Raw genomic sequence first — 20,105 nt, forward strand, 5'->3', positions numbered from 1 at the left:
CTTTCATTGGTGAAACATTTTAAACCGTTTCCTTCTGCAGCGATTCCTCGAATTAATTAAAAAAACATAATCCTGGAAGTGACTCATACACCTTTTTCGCAATAAGAGTCAATTTGTTGCCAACAATTAATATTTCATGAGCCTCAGTAACGCTTCCAAATAGTTTTAGTTTGTGAGCTGTGAGTCCGGCATAGTTGGCACGAGTGAGTTGCACAGAGAAGTCAGGAACACCAAGCTCACTCCTGGGAGGTATTCCTTGAATGGTGAAATACCTGCTGGATTACATATTTCAACACTACCTCAACCACCCACTTAATTTAAGGCTTGCATGTGTGTGTGTGTGTGTGTCTACACTGCAGGGATTCCAAAGAGACATTTTGTTAGTGGGCTTGAAATCCATTGTCGTGCCCCTGTGTGCATTCATGTGTGAGTATGTTTGTTTGTGTGAATTTGTGTGAGTTTTTTAAAATTTTTATTTACGGTATTTATTTTAAATTAAGGGTGTGATGCTCAGTAACACGCTGGGTCAGAAAACCTTTCTGACCCAACCCAACCATTTTTATCCAGGCTTGGGACCAAGAGTGACTAGAAAGGGGCAAACAGCATCTTGCCAGCCATCGTCAACATTTGCTAAGAATGTTCCATTCTATTTACTTCCATTAAAAACTGTCCAAAATGGAAACCTGCTTCTGCTCTTCAACCCAAACTGCTGAGTCAAAATAATGAACATAAACTTGGGGGGAAGGGGAAAAACAATCCATATGTGAGTATATTGTGTCCTTGAAAATATTATTGCTGTGTAAAGTATTATTTTTACACTTGTATGTCTGTTCAGAATGTTAAAATATTACTTGACGAAAAATGCATGTGCACATTGCTAATTCCAGAATGTGCAAATCCGACCAACTCAGCCAGCATTCCACAAGATTGCGTGTGACCTGACCTCTTCAAGCCTGCTTGATCGGTTCCGTTTGTCTGAGAGCACACCCTTGCGGTCAAATAGAGTAATTCCATCTGTCAGGTGTGCATCGAATGGATTTATAATTTTTACTTTATATTCACTTTAATTTACAGAATATTTCAGCTTTTTTGGAGCTGATCGACATTTATGAAGACCGCTTAATTAAAAAAAACATTTTAGTTTTATTCAGATATACATAAGCATGTTTTCACCGTGCTTGCATTTGGCTGTCCAAAGAATGCATGTTGCATTCACTGAAGACTCTTAACATGTCCATAGATATGAATGTAAGCGTAAATGATTGTCTATATGTGCCCAGAGTTAGCTTCGTCTCACCCACAACTCAGTGGACAAGCACGATAGAATATGGATGAGGGGCTTGCATAAACAGATACGTACCAACAAACACATTGACACTTAATTTATTGTTACAATGGTCTCTCCAGTGACAATGACACAACACAGCACAGACAGAAATGTTGATGCTTTGGTTGCATGTTGAACTATCTACCAAGAATAATAAAAGTACAGTCCTATAAGAGAGTCACCAAAACATATTGTAAGCCTACATATACAGAAATATCCAACACTGTCAGGCCGTGGGGCGTTCACAAGCAGAGAGGAGCCAACGTCCCTCTGGTCCTTTGTCTTAAAATGAAGAGAAAGAAAAACTAACAGGAAATGTACACTAAAGGTTTTGCCAACCTTAAGTCACCACATACAGAAAACATTAGGAAGCAATTAAAGATACAGTACATATTGGCTGGATCAAAACCTCCATGTGCTCAAATAAGTTTGAAGTGCTACGAGACGCGCAAGCAGCAGCATCCAGGCTGTTTTGATGCAAACGTATACATACGTGAAGCTCAACTTCTGTGAACCGTCAGTCACATCAGCATTGTCACCTCACATGTTCTGAAAAGTGTTTCAGTCTCAACATCCAACCCAAACGCACCAAGTGTACACAAACATTGCTTTTTGAATGTCTGACTCTTTTGACCCACGTTCAGTCATGTCCACTCGGTGAGGAAGGCGCTTGCTTTTTGGCAGTTTGAAAACATTTCTGGATACATTCAGTTTTTTTTTTAAACAGGATTTAGATGTTCTCTGAACTCCATTGGGCAGATAAGCTACTTTTTTTTAATGTAGGCACATCTTCCCCCTTAACAGAGCCCTAACTGTGTGTGAGTGAAGTTGTATGTAAATATAGTAAATATCCACTAGATTCTTCCCTATGAGTCTAATCAACACTGATGATTAAAAAAAATAAAACGTTTCGTTGGATGTTGCATTGTGTTGTCCTTTCCATCACTTGTTCTTTTGTGTGAAAGATGCTTTTTGGAAAGGGTCACTCTTTTTAAAAGTGGTTGTTAATCTCAATCAGAACCTTTTTTTACATTGCACGTTAAAAAAATGAAATACTACGAAATGAAAACATTCAACCATATAAAAGTAGTACACCATTATGAACACCAATGTACGTTTGAGATCAGCAGACTGTGTGAAAACAAAACAAACCGTATTTTCAAAATAAGTCTAGTCTCACTATTTGGCAAGTTCAAAGCGAAGCGGAAGAGTTCGACTCCTCGCTGTTTTCGTAAACATTCGGGTAAGTGAAGTGGTAATTATCATTTGATAATTATGTAGAATAAATAAATGGCATAAATTGATCATCATACAGAAAAACACAATTAATTTGAAGGCTTCCCAAATTGTGATTTCACAACTGCAAATACTTGGTTTAATGTGCTCATTTTAATGAATTAAGGACAGCAAATTAAAAAAGAATTGAAATGCAATTTTCCATTCTATATTATCAAGCATAACTAAACATGACGCAACGATTAATTTGAAAAAAGTGCTCAATGGAAATATGGGCAAGTTTCTGGTTATGTGAAAATTGTGCAAAAGTAAGATTTTGCTTATCCCTAAATGTAAAACACTGCAGTGAGAATAGTCGCCGGAGATCATGTTTAGCGTCAACCGCTTAAATCAGGCGAGCAAGACTTGTCTCGATAACGGGTGAAAAGAGGAGAAATTGGGCAACCAAAATGTATTTTGAACCGTAAAAGTATAACTTTCTTTGTCAAATATTTGTATGCCATTAAAATGACATTTTGCTCCATTAATTACAGTTATTAAAAAGCCTCTCCTTTGCATTTTTAATTGAGTCCCATCACCAGCGGATACAAATGTCATTACTGAACTGGAATAAAACGCAAAAAAATTTAAAACCAGGTTAAGATTAGGGACACACATAATGAAGACCTTGACTGAACATGTGCATTTGCATTATTGCAAACCCTTCAGTTTTATCTCCTTTACGTGAACAAGTGGATGGAGGTTTTGCGTACTGATGTACTGGACGTGTGTGAGCAGGCGGAATATCCCTTCATGCTACACCTCTCGCTTCAGGATTCTTCATCAGTTGCACTGAGGGAGTGCTCCTACAGAGTACACACAGACACAATTACAGTGACTGAGTCTATTTTCACGTTTGTTCAGTCAAAAAAGCTTAATTAACCAATTAGAGTCATGCCTTGAGATTTGAGTAATCCAACTTGTGTGATTTATAAATCACAAAAATAGCATTCTCTGCTATTATTCCTTTAAAAAAAAACAAACCATAATGACATACGTTGAATTAAACAGTTTTTCCTTCAATGCACATTGTGTTGCTCATTCTGGTGTGGGCACCCTGGCCAACTGGGGGCAGTGTATGACATATAGCAAGATGGCGCCTGTCGCACGAATTGGCCAGACATTTTAAAATATTTTTTTATATACACCGCAGCATACAGATTTCCAGTACCGGAGAACCAGCTCATCTCTGGACTCCTCAGTACAGCAGTAATATTGGACACTCTTTGCAGAGGATAAGGAATATATGCCGATACGGATATATGGTTTGCCTACATGTGTTCAACACTGTTTGTGTTCACATATTTGCTCATAAATGGTGACTGTTTAAAAAAAATGCACAGAACACAAAGGTGACTAAGTCTACACCACTCCAAAAAACTGAGCACTCATATTTTGTCCAGGCAGAATTGTGAGATGGTCCAAGTGTATCGAATGAAGTGTTTGGTTTGACAAATGCACACAATGACACACATACACAGACTTACCTCCTCTTGTTCTTCATCAGAGTCATCGTCACTAACGACAGGTTTGGCTCTAGTGCGTCCCGATCGTCTGCTGCGTCCCTTTCCTCGATCTCCGCCTCGCTCCTTCTTGCCCAGACGGATCTTGACCTTGACGGAACGGGCTGAACATACAAGCGCACGTCAGGACATTGAACTATGGGTATGCAGAGAGGTATTTAAAAAAAAATAAAAATAAAGAAGCGATGCTCGTACTTACATTCCGACTCGGATCCGTCGTCCTGCTCATCGTCCTCTTCGTCGCTCTCCTCGCCCTCGCTCTCCTCCTCCTTCTCGATCTTCTGCCTCAGACTGGTGAAGACCGACTGCAGCACGATGGAATCCTCGTATATCTGCTCGCGTTACATGGCAATAAACCTTATCATCATCCTCATCATCATCGTTTCTAAAGAGGGAAGCCTCTCAACTGGCCCTCACCAGGGATCCTTCCAGGTTGAAGGTTTGAGCGTTCTGGAAAAGCAGCATGACATCTCTTTCCAGGTCGCCAAGACTGCGGTAGCGATGACCTCGAATCCTCTCCTAGTTTGTGAAAGATGACACGTAAAAAAAAAAAAAAAGAAACTTATGAGGGCTGCACTGTGACATTACCTTGATCTTCCGGAAGTCCACTGGCCTGCGGATCAACTCGTAGTATTCAGGCAGCTCTTTGCGAGACGGCAGCTGGATGAACACCTCGCTGAGCTGACGTCCGCTCGTGCTGAGGTGACATCATCAAGATGAGACAAGAAAGTTGCCAACTCATGAATGTTGGAGAACAGACTTCTGACGAATACAATAACATTTGAGAATGCAACAGTAGGGAATGGGAGAGCAAACAAACATTGAATTTAGTGGTGTAGAAGTATATTGATGAAAAAAAATAGGGAATAAATTCACCTTTTGTGTGTGTGTGTGTGTGTAGACACAATATTTTTTCCTACCTTATTTAGCTTAAGTAGTTATTAAAAGTCTACACACCCCTGTATAAATTCCAGGTTTTTGTGATGTTAAGAAAATGAGAACAAGTTAAATCATCTCAAAACTTGTCCAACTCACTTGGGACAATCTAAGTATATTTAAAGAGGGAAAGTAAAAATAAATAGCCAAGCAGTCATTGATTTTCTATTCCTCTTATCCCGATCAGCGTCTCGGGGAGCTGATGCTTGTATTTGCTGACTTTGGGCAAAACATGGACTACACCCTGGACCAGGCTCCAGTCAGACGCTGGGCCTAAAAGTAAACAGCTGAGAAAATGTGGTTGCACAAGTGTACACATCGTATTATAATTGGGCATTTGGCTGTGTTGAGAATTTGTCACATTTAAACTCATCGGAAATGGAATTCAGCACATACCTGCCACCATTGAAAAGTGCTACTCAATCGACTACAATTATTCAGTTCTGATGTTATAGGAGGCTTTTCCTGACATTTCTGGTCATCACGTTTTACAGCGCAAGATATGCTCCACAGAGAGCTTTGACGACATTTCTCAGTTGTCTATTTGAACTCCCGCTCTTGTAAATATCTAATTTTTTTTCGCGAACTGAATCCTACAGAATATAGGTCAAAATCATCATGGAAAAAGTTTTTAAATTAATTCATCTTGGTCTAATTTATTTCATATCACAGAAATTCGGCATTTAAAAAGGGAATGGTAGATTTTAATTTTTTTTCTCCACTGTGCATGAGGGGGCAAAGTATTTGACACACCGGTGCAAACTAAAGCCCCAATAATCAACGCAAAAATGATCCATTAAAAGTATTTATTACATGTCATGTCTTGTGACTTGTTGTAACTGTCATATGCTTATTTATGTGCTAGGGTCTTTTTTTTTTTTCCTGGACTTAAATTATCCTCGGAAGAGGATAGTTCGAGCGTGTTTTTTTTTCCCCCTTTCCCTACCCAGCGTTTTCCTTTCTGAATTCTTATTGTAATTTCCCCATTGAGGGACAAATAAAGGATATCTTAATCTTAATTTCGAAAAAAGAAATGCATAAAATAAAAAAAAATAGCTTGAAATATCTGAAAATGTATGAATTATAATAATTTCTACCATAACATAAAATATATGTATTTTTTTTAATGATTTCTTTTTTTAAAGCTATTCAAAACAAGTTATTATGATAGTAATAATAATTGATGAACATTTTAGTTGGCATGAAATGCGTCCTTTTCCTTAAAAGGTTTTGGATATGAGAGTCATCGTCCATGAAGACCACACTACTCACAATTTTGGCAGAGGTCTGAGCTGTAAAACGCTGAATTTTGTATCCGGCTCACGTATCGGTTCTCACGCGAATGTCTCCAATGACTGCGTTTCGAACAAAATCAGGAAGCTTTTGTACCCGTCTTTGTATCTGATGACGGCATCGATGATCTTCTTCATCTTCTTGGTCAGGGCGGGAGGATTGGGGGATATCTTCTCAACAGGTGGTCTCCCCCTTTTTCGCTGCCTTTTGGCATCGTCGTCTTTGTCTCCTCGTCCTCTTCCTCCCGAGGAGCACGAGGGCACAGGGAGGTCCAGGTCCCTATCCCGCTTCCTCTTCCGAGTGGTCTTCTTGGTACGCACCTCCTCCTCAACCTCCTCCAGGGTGCCCTCTTCGATGGCCTGCTCGAGAGGGAAAACCGACAGTCAGTTGACACTGCGCCTCGCCGTCTTTCCTTCTTTCTCCCCGCCCCTCTTTCCCTCCAATTACCTTGAGCCACTGTTTCTCGGTCAGCGAATCGCTGTAATCCACCTCTTTCCGCTGACGAGAGCCTCGCCCGAACATTTTCTCCTCCTCCTCCTCGCAGGTGAGCCGCTCCACCTCGGCGTCGTCCTTCATGATCCAGGTCGGCAGCTCGTCCTCCTCCATCAGGCGAGGCTTGCGACGCGGGTTGCGGGCCTCTTCGCGCCGGCGGTCCAGGTCCATCCTCTGCCGGAAAACAAATCCACAAAACTTTTTCCATGACCTCAGTCGGCATGTACTCTTCCATCGTGCTGACTCACATTTCTCTTGAGGTCCTTCTTGCACAGGATTGGATCTAATGCTAGGGGGCATACATTTGTGCTAAAGGGCTGCATTTGACTTTTCAAAATGAACATTCATTTCATTTGCAACGTCAAGCGAAATGCAAACATTATAGTATTTACCCGACGCCTTCAGAATCCCGAGTGCTGGAGTCGATCCCAGCCACGCACCGCAGAAATTTGATTTTTTTTTCTTCAAACCAATGACATTTCAGATTCACCAAAGAAGGCCTGTGAGCAGGCTTAGAGACGTCAACATTTTTCTGCCCTCTGATTGGTTGATCTTAAAATGCACGCTAAAGATTGATTTACAGATAATGCTTGGGATACTTTTGACAGAAAGTGCATCACAGACATGTTATGAAAGACATCTGGAAACGCTTTCAACTGGGCTAATAGGTCTCCTTCGATCATATTTGACTTGACTTAAAAAAAAAAAAACATGTACGCTCATCTTTGTTACTGTACTAATATGCTTAGAAAAATCAGTAATCAGGAGTGACGCAATTCATCATGTTGACTCGTGCAACTGAATTGGAAGCGGTTTTGCTCGGCGACTTGGGTTCTATCGACGCACTTGTTCATTGCATGCAAAACTGTGATGAGAATTATCCGGATATTTCTTGGACCAAATTGATTCTTTTGTCGTAAAAAAAAAAAAACACTTCTGCGATCTTGTTCTTTCCTTTTGCAGAAGCAATCCAGCTGGTGTTAATCCAAATACTGACCATGAACTGATCAAACTCCTCCTCGCTCCTGGCGATCATCTGGTTGACCGTCTCGTCGTCAGGGACCTCGTCCTCCTCCTGAATACCGCAGACGCAATTGGCAAAGCGGACAATAAGCAAGTCAACCCTTTTTCCAAAACCACCGCTAATGTGCTGTGTCGCGGGTGCACGCACACACATTGATCCGTAGGCACACGTCTTGTCCCCAGACCTCGTCTTGCTCCTCGTGCTCTAGGATGGCCTGCAGGAAGGCCCTGCGCTCGTGGCTGGATGACTTCTGGTCGAACATGCCGGCCTGGATCACCTTTTGGTCGACGTTCAGTTTGTATTTGGCGGCGGCCAAAATCTTCTCCTCCACGCTGTTGACTGTGCACAGGCGCAGCACGCGCACCTCGTTTTGTTGGCCTATGCGGTGAGCTCTGTCCTGGGCCTGAAGGTCCTGGGGGCGGCGACATAAAACTAGGAGATGAAACGCGACTGACACAAATGTGAGCATTATGGAAGTGAACATTCTGCATTTGTAAGATAAGATAAGATATCCTTTATTTGTCCCACACTGGGGAAATTTACAATCCATCCATTCATCTGATAAAAGTGTGTTTGCTCATTAAAGTCACGGCGGAGCTGGAACCTATCCGAGGTGACATTGCACCGAGATTCAAACCCAGAATCACTTGACTGTGGAGCAGATGTGCCGCCCAACAAACTGGAATTTGACGACGAAAATATCCCGATCAACGGATTAACTCGCACATACTTTTTTGCCTTTTCTTAGGCTTTTAAGCAGCGACTTTTTCGAAAAGATGGAGCTGCCTCAACAACAGGTGCGCCGAGAAGAGCGCTAAAAGAAGAACATGATGTAAGAAGACTCCAAATCAAAACAATTACAATATCCATAATCACCTGATATGGTCTTATTTCCTGTCCAAGTTAAGCTAATAACAGTAGTTGACTTCATTTTACGCTTGTGAAAATTGAGATATTCAACATGCAGCTGCAATATACCTCAATCTTACCCTTTTATGACATTTACTTCCGAATATTCCTCCAAATATTGCCTTTTTATGATGGTGACAAATTAACCAAAGAACAAATGATTTCTATTTTCATTATTTCCTCTCAGACAATTTATTCTGAATCCAAAGAAATTGGAAGTAAAGAAGAAAAAAAATGAGGAGAGAATAGAGGGAAACCTGGTGCGGGTTCCAGTCCGAGTCAAAGATGATGACGGTGTCGGCGGACTGCAGGTTGAGGCCGAGGCCTCCCGCTCGAGTGCTCAGGAGGAAGATGAAATATTCGGACTCGGCGTCGTTGAAGGTCTTCAGCAACATTCCTCTGTCTTCGGCTTTTGTGGTGCCTGGCAGGACAATCCATTGTCAACATCGCGTTGACTGAAAATGTTTCAGTGAATTCCTATTCATTCTGATTCATTCCCATGAATACTATTTTGAAAATCTAAAAACGTACCAGAAAAGTTACACCCCTTCGGAAACAGTTGATTTAGCTTTGTGTTTGGCATGCAAATTCATTGATGTGATTTCTTTAAGCTGTCTTCCTACGCTTGTCTACAGTAGTGTCTCGGAAAGTGAATCCACCTCCATAACTGGGGAGGAGGCCCAGGAGCAAAACCATCCAAATCCAACTATCAAATGCGAGTGGATTTTTTTTGTTTGTTTGTTTTTTTTACCATCCAGACGCAGATACTTGAAGCTGCGATAGGCAAAGTAGTCCTCCATGATGGTCATGAGTGAAGTCATCTGACAGAAGAGCAGCACTTTATGGTTTGTCGCTCGCAGTTTCGGGAGGATCCGATCCAACACCTCGAATTTTCCTGAGGCTCGATACAAGTCAGGGCTGACGTACCAAAATAAATAAATAAATTTAAAAAAAGGCGATGAGCTTACCGGTGCATTATAAGGTATACATGCGGTTTGCATGGGGTGCTGTAATTCGCACTTACCCTTGGACTATTCCCCCAGAGAAACCCAAATGTTCAGAGAAAGATTCCTGCAAAAAATAGTCAAAGTGAGTCATATAATACCGTATGCATGTTTTGGGAATGTGAACCACAGGTTTGGACCTATCGCTGTTGGGTCTGCAACCTTACAACTTTTCATTCGAAAACAATTACAAATTCAATCTGCTACTAATTCAACTTTATCCTTGTATATCCTTGTATTTTTTTTCTGATGACTTCATGCTTTTGAAAAATCCTTTTCAGTGTGGTCCTAACACTCTTGTCATATAAAGAGCAAACAAATTCAACATTTTTTCCAGCGGTACCTCGATCTGCTGAAACATATACGGATGGTTACAGATCTTCCTCAACTGCATGATGGTGTTCATCAGTGTCTTGGTGCCTCCTTTGCCCTGATCATACACATCACAAAACAACTTTAAAACACTTCCCCCGCCCCTCAAGTTCTAAATCGATCGGATCGGCTTCGCTCGTCGAAAATCTCAAGCATATACTCCACCTTCTTGTCTTTCTCAGAGCCATCGGTCAGCAGAACGCCCTTGGCCTGCATGTGTCTATAGAGCACTCGCTGGAGAGACGACATGTCACACTTGATCACGTACTCCACCTACAGGGATGCGCAATGCGCGTTAGTGGAGGAATGGGATCCAACCGATGACCGAGAAACCACCACCAACAAGATTCAAGACCCGTAGTAACAAGACGTCTGGCTACGTGACATTGGCCAAAAGAGGCTAGTCGTGCCTTCTCTGGAAGCTGTGCCTCCACTTCCTTCTTCAACCTGCGCAGCAAGAAGGGGCGGAGCACTTTGTGAAGACGACGGATGATCAAGATGGTCTCCTCTTCATTGAGATCCACCTGCAGGGCGGGAGTGGATGTAGAGTAGAAAGTGATAAAACAGCAGTCGGGACTGCAAATCACATGACATCAACTTGTGAGTGTCGCACGGGTTATGCTGTCCACTTCAGACAAATAAACCTTCAAACACATACTTTTTGATATCAGACGGTGGAGTAGTGAAAAAGAATCCCGCATTTAGTGTCTCACTTTCTCTCCGGTCATCGCAAAAGGGGCATTGAACCACTGTTCAAAGGTGCTACAGCTCTTGAAGATGGTGGGCAGGAGGAAATTGAGCAGCGCCCAGAGTTCAGGGAGCTTGTTTTGGAGCGGCGTGCCGGTCAGCAGCACCCGCCTCGGCGCCAGGTAGTGCGTGTTCAGCACCTGGGTCAGCTTACAGTGGTGGTTCTTCATTCGGTGGCCTTCGTCCACGATCATATATTTCCAACGGATCTGCCGAGAGGTTGAGAAATGAAGTAGAACTCAAAAAATGACGGCCAGTTTGCCCTCGTGGGCTATTCTAGGCCCGAACGCCTTTCGCAAAATGCACGGAGCCTGCTTTCCAACAACAGATGAGGCCCGTGTGTCCTCGCGAAGTCACATTATTTGCAAAACTATAATACGACTAGCTGTATGCGGTGTCACAGAAGCCCACCTTAGCCAGGACTTGCTTGTCCTTAATGATGTACTCGTAAGTGGTGAGGAGCACATTAAATTTGCCGCTGCGCAACTGAGGGACAAAAGCTCTTCGGGCAGCCGGAGAACCCTAAAAGCAGCAAATGCCACGTCAAAACTGTCACAAAAGGAAGCATAAAGTTGCACGCAAGACAACAACTAGATCCGACTCAGAAATGCAAAATGTCAAGAATAGATAAAGCATACTTGGTTTATATTTGTCATTCCTCATCACTGTATTATTTTTTAAGTTCAGTCTGCTCAGTATTTATTGAAGTGGTACTTGGTCTAAAACAGGGGTGTCAAACTCATTGTAGTGGCCCTTTCCCTTGGAGGGCCGTTATGACTGTGAAACCATATAAAGAAGTCAACTACTGTAATGAGGGGTTTGGTAACAAGAAAATGCTAAAAAAAAAAAAAAGGAATTCTCTTATTTTGGTCCAGATTTTAGCAATCATCGTGGAAGTTGACATGTTTGATTTGCTTTTGCGGGCCATGTAAAATGATGTGGCGGGCCAGATCTGGCCCCCGGGCCTTGAGTTTGATACCTGTGCTCTAAAAGGCTCGAGACTGCTGTGATGTAAAGTTACCAAGTGTGGTTCCCTTGCCGAATATATTTTAAACTCACCTTATAGGATACTTTCACAACTGTAGGTGCCCACTTGTCAAACTCGTACACCCAGTTAGAAAGAGTCCTGGTGGTCAGAAAGAGTGTTGGATTCAAATCCGACTTTCATGTCTACTTTCAAATCTCATCCAAAACAAAGAGATTTGGTTAGCTCACGAGAGGGGCACGATGATGAGGTAGGGTCCGTTGAGCCGCTTGTGCTCCATGAGGTACGTGATGAGCGCTATTGTCTGGATAGTTTTGCCCAAGCCCATTTCATCAGCCAGGATGCCGTTCAGGTTGTTGTTGTACAGCGACACCAGCCACTCGAGACCTTTGATCTGACAGCCAACCGCAAGGATTCCTTATTAAGAGTAGGACACAAGCTGGCATATGACGCAAAGGTTTAACAAGGTTAAACCGAACGTGACTAGGCATATGTGACCTGCCCAGGATTAGAAAATATGGGATTGCATGACTTTGGTGGGCACGTTTTCGTGCACTGTGCCGTGGCTTGAGTTTCTCTGTAGGTCTTGGATTGTAAAAAATAAAATGTTAAACTACTGTCATTGGCTAGCTTTTCATGCTACATAGTTCTCTGACCGGTTTAGAAATATTGTAGAAAACATCACTAATTTCAGTAGTCCAAATCAAAATGTGAAATGTTTAATGATACAGATTCATGACATACAGAGAAAGTTTTCGGGCAGTAGGCCGGGTACACCCTGCAGTGGTTGCCAGCCAATCGCAGGTCACACACAAACAACCGTCACTCACAATCACACCGAAGGGACAGTTTAGAGCGCTCAATCAACCTACCATTCTTGTCTTTGGAATGTGGGAAGAAAGCCGAGTACCGGGAGAAAAAGCCAGGGGGAGAACATGTGAACTCCACACATGTAGGCCGCAGCCTGGAATTGAACCCTCGACCCCTGTGCCGTGAGCCGTACACGCTAACCAGTCGAGCAGGATTTATATATTTTTTTTTCCTAAAGGGGCCGAGAAAATCAATTCTAAATATATTTAGAATATCAAATGCAATGCAGGGCGGCCTGGTAGTCCAGTGGTTAGCACGTCGACTTCACAGTGCAGAGGTTCAATTCCGGCTCCGGCCTTCATGTGTGGAGTTTGCATGTGGGTTTTCTTCAGGTGCTCCGGTTTCCTCCCACATTCCAAAAACATGCATGGCAGGCTGATTGGACGCTCTAAATTGTCCCCAAGTGTGAGTGTGGGCGTGCATGGTTGTTCGTCTCTGTGTCCCCTACGATTGGCTGGCAACCGATTCAGGGTGTCAAGCGGTTCGGGAAATGGATGGTGGATGGAAATACAATGCAGGAGAGGCTTAACTAGGGCTACAAACATTAGTAACGCCATCCCTGGAACCCATGATTACACAGTTGACTTGCGCAGGCCAGTTTAAGACACAGCCTGTTTATTTACCTGATACTGTTTGAGCTGTCCGTTTATCAATAAAGTGGACTGCTTTTCCACCTTCTCTGTGACTGCATGAGCCACGGCGTAGTAAGACTGAAGTCCTCGCGCAAAGGCTGCTCCACTGTACTCATCATCCACATCCTGTTTAGCATTCCTAGGAAGTTGAATCGCTTGGAGTGAGGTTCTTGCACAGTAGTAATGAGCGGTGCTATTCGTCAGTTTACCCACTCGATGATGTGTCGCACGTCCACCTCTGACACGTCCTCGCTGTCAGGGTCGCTTATCTTCTTCTTTTCTTCTGTTGGTGCAGTTGAAGGCTGGTGCTCCTCCTCCTCCTCCTGACACACAACAGGTACAGGGACACAAAGTTAAAAAAAAAAAACGCAATGTTTTTTGAATGTGCTATTGTCGCAATGTACTATTGTAGCAACATAAAACACTCACTTCTTCCTCCTCTTCATCCTCGCTGTCTTCACTATCAGAGCGTGGCGCAACCTCATAACTAAAACATTTTTAAAAAAGTACCGGTATGTTGATTTCTGCATTTGAAAGGTAAATATTGAACAAGTCCAGTAGCTTCCAGTTGTAAATGCCAGTATTTATAGTGGCACTGTCCAATGTTTTTTTTCTCCATTTTTGTTCCATGCATTTCAATCAGACAGAACCAATACCCACGCCTGCCCAAGAGATCGATCATAAGAGTGAGTATACATGCCACCAACCTGAAACAAAGTGATTTGCTACTGCTAACTTTGATCTGTTCAGTGTCTGCTGGGTTCTCCTTCTCACCCAGGGTTCATCTCGAGCCACGTCTCCAACTGCCCCGCCTTCGGAGCGTCCACCCCGGTCAAGATGTTGCCGCTGTCCACGTGGATGACCTTCACAGGAAGGTCACTCATCTGACTGGTCTCATCCAGAGGCTGCAGAGGAAGTGAGATGACAATTTACATTCTGAGTAGAAGTCACTGAAACACACACACACACACACACACGCACAAGAAGCATCTAAAAACACAGCCTCTGGATGCTTGCCATACTTCTGACAGCTCACCTCTCCATCAGGCCCCAAAGCTGGAGTCTGTCCCTCTGGACTCTCCAACTGAACAGGAGAATCAAAGCGGCAGTTTACAATTTCGAGGACTACTCCTGATCTTGTGCCCGTCATATGTAATCAAATAAGGTGAGCTTTACCCTGCACCCACATACCTTCTTCTTCTTCTTTTTCTTCTTCTTCTTCTTCTCCTTGAGGGCCTGCGCAGCCTTGTGCGCACGGACCAGCTCGGTGAGGTTGGCCACATATTCGTCCGTCTGCTGCAGAAGGTAGGCCAGACGCTTGTCCTTCTTCTGGTCGATCAGTTTACGGTAGCCCTCCTCGTCTTCAGCCTGAACGGACGGAATCACGCGAGGGGGAGTTCTGCCGGAAAACACGTTCGTCTATGATACGCGGAGGCCGCACGTTACCATGAGTCTCCTCATTCGCTCTTTCTCAATGCGCTCGTTCTCTTTCTTCTGCTCCCTCTCAGTGTTGGCGTGATAGGTACCCACAGCTTTGGTCAACTTTTGCATTTTGCCCGTGATGGAACGATGATACTCCTTGAAGTCTTTGGCATGTTGAAGGATACTGTTGAGATACTCCTGCAATGACACGGCGAGCGATAAGGTGCAACACAAGAGAGGGAGAGAGAGAGAGAGAGAGAGCGCAAGCTGTATGAAGAGTAGACAAACACAATGTTATCCTGTTTTCAAGTTTCATTTTGTTACATGCTTGATTGACCATCTTGCACACAATGGAGCACAGAGAATCACGAGTCAATTTGAGCTGAAGGGACCCACATCTCAGAAAGAAAGATTTGTTTTTCTGATGTATTATTTGAAATGTGCATACACAATCAATAAAAAGGCCGGCACAGGTTGTGAGAAGCGCACACTGAGTGGCTTCATAGAAAACTGCGCCTACTGCTGGCAGTGGAAGTCGACCTGTTCCTGCGTCGAGCCTTTGTTAAAAAAATAAAATAAAATTAAGTTAGGACAACCCACTGATGCACGTCGTCAGCTGAGTACATGTGTAAACATGTCAAACATCCATACGTTCAGTGACAGGCGCACTTAGGCAGATTCTGACTGTTTGGGAGAAACATTCAAAATGTTAAAAAAAGAGACCGAAACACTGCGGATACTCCAAATGGTTCAAGAACAGAAATTGACTCTGGGTGCATCTTTTTTAGGCGTTATTGGCAAAGTTGCCCTCAGCTTGAAGGGCGAACACCAAGTGACACCCTCTCATAACATTCAGATTTTGGTCGTATTCTGCCCTTTTGCCCCCCAAAAAACATATTCTCTCCCTACCAGGTTACTGTTTTCTCGTAATATGATGTCTTAATTCTAAAATAAACGTACATGGTTAAAGGTTTCCTACCTGATGCTTCTGCCTGCGCTTACGCTCTTGTTCGATCTTCTGCTGTTTCTCCAGTTTCTCTGTGATGCGAGCTTCTCTCAGGCTTTGGCGTTTGCTGCGTTTGTAGGCCTTGGAATCCAGCGCCGTTTCCAGAGCCGTGTCGCGACGCATGCACACCACCACTTCCTGTCGTAGCTGGACGCACCCGCCGACCGTAAAAAAATAAAAATAAAATAATAATAAAACGACAAATCTTTCGATGAACAAAACGGGCTTTGCTTCTGCCTGCCGCGGCGCTCACCTGTCTCTGGAAGTTAAGCAGTCGAAGCGCTTTGAGTTCGATGGTAGCTTTGGTTCGTAAATCTCCAGCCAGAGAGCCGGGCAAATTCTCCAACTCAGCGATACGATGTGTGATGCGAGCCTGCAACCTACGGCATCCAATCGAGTTATCCTAACTTGTTCTGTTCAGTAACCGGTTGCCAAACTCATTTTTTGGTACCTGTACTCCCTCTCCTGCAGGATCTCCACGGGGTCCAGGCCGCAGGGCTTCTGGATGGGGGTGATTCGGCTCTGCTTGCTGTGGTAAGGCATCATGGGAGGAGGCTGCGCCGGCTGCCCGGGGGACTGCGTCTGCGGAGGCATGATGGGGGAGGCGGCGGGGGGCACCGAAGGGGGAGCGGGTGAGGGTCGTCCCGTCGGTTGAGGCGGAATTAGCTTTTGGGGAGCGCTGGACGGTGCTGCTGCATTCACCAACGGGCCTGAAGGGAAGTACAGGAAGGAATCGAGAAGGGGACGTCGAGAGTTTAGCGGCATCTTCCATTCAAGTTTGTGGTGTATATGAAGTAACGTCCCGATGCACAAAATGTGCAACACATTCATGGTCGTTCAACTTCACGTTTTGTTACATTCCGCATCACTTCATGATCCGACACTGCATTACTGCAACTAAATTAACTTTGAGGCTTATTCTGGGTTGTTCTGGTTATTTTGTTCATGGACATCGTGCGACTTTTCGTGGTTCATTTTGTGTCACAGTGGTTATTTCTCGAGCGTTAGCGGATGAACATTGTGCTGCAGTCATCCATGCTGCAGCAAGTTTGTCACTTTGTTACACAAGTCCGGACTCGCATACCTTTCTGGACTTTGTGGCTACTTTGGGTCGTTCTGGGAACTTTATTGACTATATGTAAGATGATGAACATGGAACTGCACTCATCAATGTTTCAGCATGTTTACATAAATCATTTCATCATCTCTTTGCAACACTATAGGCCTAACTTCTTCTCTGAAGGCAGGAAAGTGAAACAAAAGACTCGAGGTGTCAGAGGCACATCCAAAATGCAACACAATAGAAGCCACAAACCTTCAGGCCAGGACTTGGGAGGTCCATTGTGGTTTTGTCCTTGCATTCCGACTGCTGGGCCTGATGGACCTGGCGGAGGCATATTGGGGCCCATCATTCCTAGAAGGGCAATATACGCCTTTTGTATGTTAAATGTATATTTTTATATACAGTAATCAAAATGAGCAAGTTGAAGGAATTCTGGCAGATGTTACACAAGGTCAACATAAAGTCCTCACCGTGAGCGCGACTGTAGCCTGAACTCATTGGTCCTGGTGGCGCGGCTCCTGTAGTCAAGCTCGACATGGGCTGTTGCATACCAGGCATCGGTCTTTTCCCTTGCACAGCCATCTGGAGGTGGTCCGGCAGGGGCTGACCTCGGGCAAGCATCTTATAGGCCATGATCTGAGCTCTGAGTTGGTGCAGCTGGCTCTGGTTAAAAGGGGTGGGGCCCCCGGGTCCTGAAAGACCACCGGATTCAAGGCCTGACATAAGGGTGGGGACAGTGGCGCTTAAGCTCGGCCCGGGACTGGGTCCTGGCCCTGAAGCGCCGAGTGGTCCTGAGCGGCTGCCTGGGCCCAGGGAGTGCTGGTCGCTACCGGGGCCTTCCAAAGGCGTGGAGGCGGGGGGAGCGCCGATGGAGGAGGAAGATGAGGAGGAGGATGGAAGTAGAGGTCCAGATGGAGGACCGTTGGATGGTACCGGACTAGAATGATCGGAACCACCTAATGGAGAGTGATAACCTGGAAGACACCAGGGGATCATGAAAGGAGTCATGAAAACAGACTGGAAGCTACGGCGTGATAAAACATTTGTTGCTCGCTGCTTTTTTTTTTTAAATACTCAGTCAAGAGGTTGTGGAGGCTAATATAGTGAGTGACAAGTAGCTATGTCACATGTTATCGGTCCACCCCTGGTTGTCATGGTAACAAACGCTCTATTGTATATTTTCATGAGATAGAACTCCCCTCCCTCAAAACTGAGTGATGTGAACCAGAAGGTGACTAGTGGAAAGTAAGTGTGATGTAATTCTTTATCCTTTATGCATTTTACAAAAGAATGTCATCAGAACTGATGTGGAAAAATGGAATATCTCCTTTAATCTACAGTTACGGTAGAGATGTTTACATCCATGTCGCATTCATATTGAGATTAGATTTCATGTGACCCTACAGCACAAAACAGGTCACTTGGTTCAAATTGAAATCAATATATTTTCCGAAAGGGCATCAAAAATGCTTTCCACTTATGTTTAGATCATGTAAAATGGAGTAATGTTGACTGGTGTTATAAATGTTGTTTGTTATATTTTTTCTGATCAAACTGGAGTAATCAGGAAGTGAACCAAATTGTTGTGATTATCTTGATGTGTTGTTGGTAAAAAGTCTCCCTTTGGGTGCGACCAAAACTACCCGATTGCACAAAAGTCACACTCACACGCCATCGGGATGTCACTTGCACAATGTTGTCGTTGCAGATTACTTAAGAATGGAGTGTTTGATTTGCCAACCTTGTGAATGTTGGTCCAAAGGACTGGGTGGGGGACCCATACCGGCGTGCCCGCCCGGCCTCACTGACAGCCCTTTCATTTGACTGAAGCGACTCTCCTCGTTCATGCTCTTGTCATGCATGCCCTCCATGGACTGAAATCACAATGAGAAAAAAACTGTTACAACTCAGCACTGTTGTTGCTGTTACCCCCATCAGACACGTCATGTTTAAAACATTGCAGATACAACCTTCATTTAATGGCTTCCACTAATGTCTCAACCATATGTAATACTTTCACTTTATTACACTGCTGTAGATACTTTTACTCCATTACAGTGCAAAATAATCTCATCTATTCCAGCATGGACGAAAAAAACCCAAAACTGTGAGGTTGATGCGCTAACCACTGGACCGCCTAGTGGTGATCCAAAACCAGATTCATCTGCCTTGGTAGAGGAACAAAATTCATAGTTTGACTGTCCTTACTTTATGCAGGGGGTGCATGGTGTCCTGGTTGTAGCCAGAAGGGCCTGGCTGGGAGAGTCCAGAGGAAGGGGGACCAGGACTGGGCCCCATCATGCTGTGAGCAGAGCCTGGGGAAGGACCCGGGCTGGGGCCCAACATTGCCCCAGGGGAGGGACCTGGACCGGGGGACGGACCCGGACGGGGGTTGCCTCCCAGTGGGGGGTCTGGGGTGGACATTGCGGTGGTTTCCTGCAGCAGGGATTGCACACTCATTTTTAATGCAAAAAACATATATCTAACGATACATTTAAAAATGATTATTGGGCCATAATAAATGCACTTTGCCACCAATTTAGATATATTACCTATATGCGTACATTTTATGATTAGGCATTTAATCGGGACAATACCAACTGAAATCGACAATGATAAGGAAAGACATGATGCTGCACTGAAAGGTCCACTGTACATTATGTCCAAGCGCCTTAATGAATTGCTGCGCCAAATCACCCCTGCTGCGCTTTAACAGTTGCGGCTGCACCGTCCATCCACAGATGCACTTGGACTGACAACATAAAACACGCGCTGACGCAGGTGGATTATTTCAAGAAGAGTCCGTAAGGCCGCGCTGGATGTTAAACAAAAATGGAGGAGGGGGGGGGGGCAATGGCGGACTGTGTAATTCAACTGATCTACCTGCACGAACACAACTGGCAACCCGTGATGGATTTTTGCGTGGAATTCTGGGGTGACATTTTGACGCATCAACGTGACACGCAGCAAACGAATCCACTCACCGTGTTCGCAGTCGAGCGATGATGATTATGTTTCACCGATCTGGCTCGAGCGCCACCCCCCGCCACAGTTCGCCTCCACTTCCACGGCCTCGCCTCCTCCTCCTACTCCGGTACCGCCGCCGCAGCTCCGATGACCGAATGTCTAGTCACCGCTGCAAACAAAGTGCGCATGCGCCGACAGTCACGGCGCGGCTCGGAAGCAAGCACAATGAATACCGCACAGGTAGATCTCTGTGCCAAC

At 44.4% G+C, this 20,105-nt stretch overlaps 1 protein-coding gene across 2 annotated transcripts; it reads right to left on the reverse strand.

Annotated features, from left to right (window-relative positions):
* Window positions 1–1,367: 1,367 nt before the first annotated feature.
* Window positions 1,368–20,105, reverse strand: LOC127613206 (transcription activator BRG1). Of its 2 annotated transcripts, none has more exons than XM_052084145.1 (34): window positions 19,865–20,105; window positions 19,089–19,316; window positions 18,622–18,754; window positions 17,351–17,854; window positions 17,133–17,231; window positions 16,269–16,527; window positions 16,071–16,197; window positions 15,791–15,964; window positions 14,836–15,009; window positions 14,581–14,757; window positions 14,426–14,473; window positions 14,164–14,294; window positions 13,819–13,876; window positions 13,603–13,712; window positions 13,381–13,528; window positions 12,118–12,281; window positions 11,962–12,028; window positions 11,314–11,424; window positions 10,869–11,111; window positions 10,566–10,679; window positions 10,321–10,428; window positions 10,127–10,213; window positions 9,804–9,850; window positions 9,531–9,697; window positions 9,037–9,200; window positions 8,022–8,282; window positions 7,844–7,921; window positions 6,802–7,020; window positions 6,451–6,716; window positions 4,714–4,822; window positions 4,543–4,644; window positions 4,325–4,457; window positions 4,090–4,229; window positions 1,368–3,408 (listed from the first exon to the last, which is right to left on the reverse strand). In XM_052084145.1, exons 2-34 carry the CDS (start codon window positions 19,302–19,304, stop codon window positions 3,373–3,375), a joined length of 4,974 nt encoding a protein of 1,657 aa, XP_051940105.1. In that variant the 5' UTR covers window positions 19,305–19,316; window positions 19,865–20,105; the 3' UTR covers window positions 1,368–3,372. The 2 variants fall into 2 exon arrangements, with proteins under 2 accessions (XP_051940105.1, XP_051940106.1); XM_052084146.1 differs by having other exon boundaries at window positions 6,451–6,713; window positions 19,865–20,103.

This window comes from Hippocampus zosterae, chromosome 13 (genome assembly GCF_025434085.1).
Source record: "Hippocampus zosterae strain Florida chromosome 13, ASM2543408v3, whole genome shotgun sequence".
Classification (NCBI taxonomy): Eukaryota; Metazoa; Chordata; class Actinopteri; order Syngnathiformes; family Syngnathidae; genus Hippocampus; species Hippocampus zosterae.

Bases quoted from the DNA above. Each gene is read 5' to 3' on its own strand.
- LOC127613206 (XM_052084145.1), bottom strand. From the start codon at position 19,304: ATGTCCACCCCAGACCCCCCACTGGGAGGCAACCCCCGTCCGGGTCCG. The intron at 11,112-11,313 runs GTGGGCTTCTGT...ACCTCTCGGCAG, and splicing joins ACAAGCAAGTCCTGGCTAAG to ATCCGTTGGAAATATATGAT. The intron at 4,458-4,542 runs GTGAGGGCCAGT...TAACGCGAGCAG, and splicing joins TCAACCTGGAAGGATCCCTG to ATATACGAGGATTCCATCGT.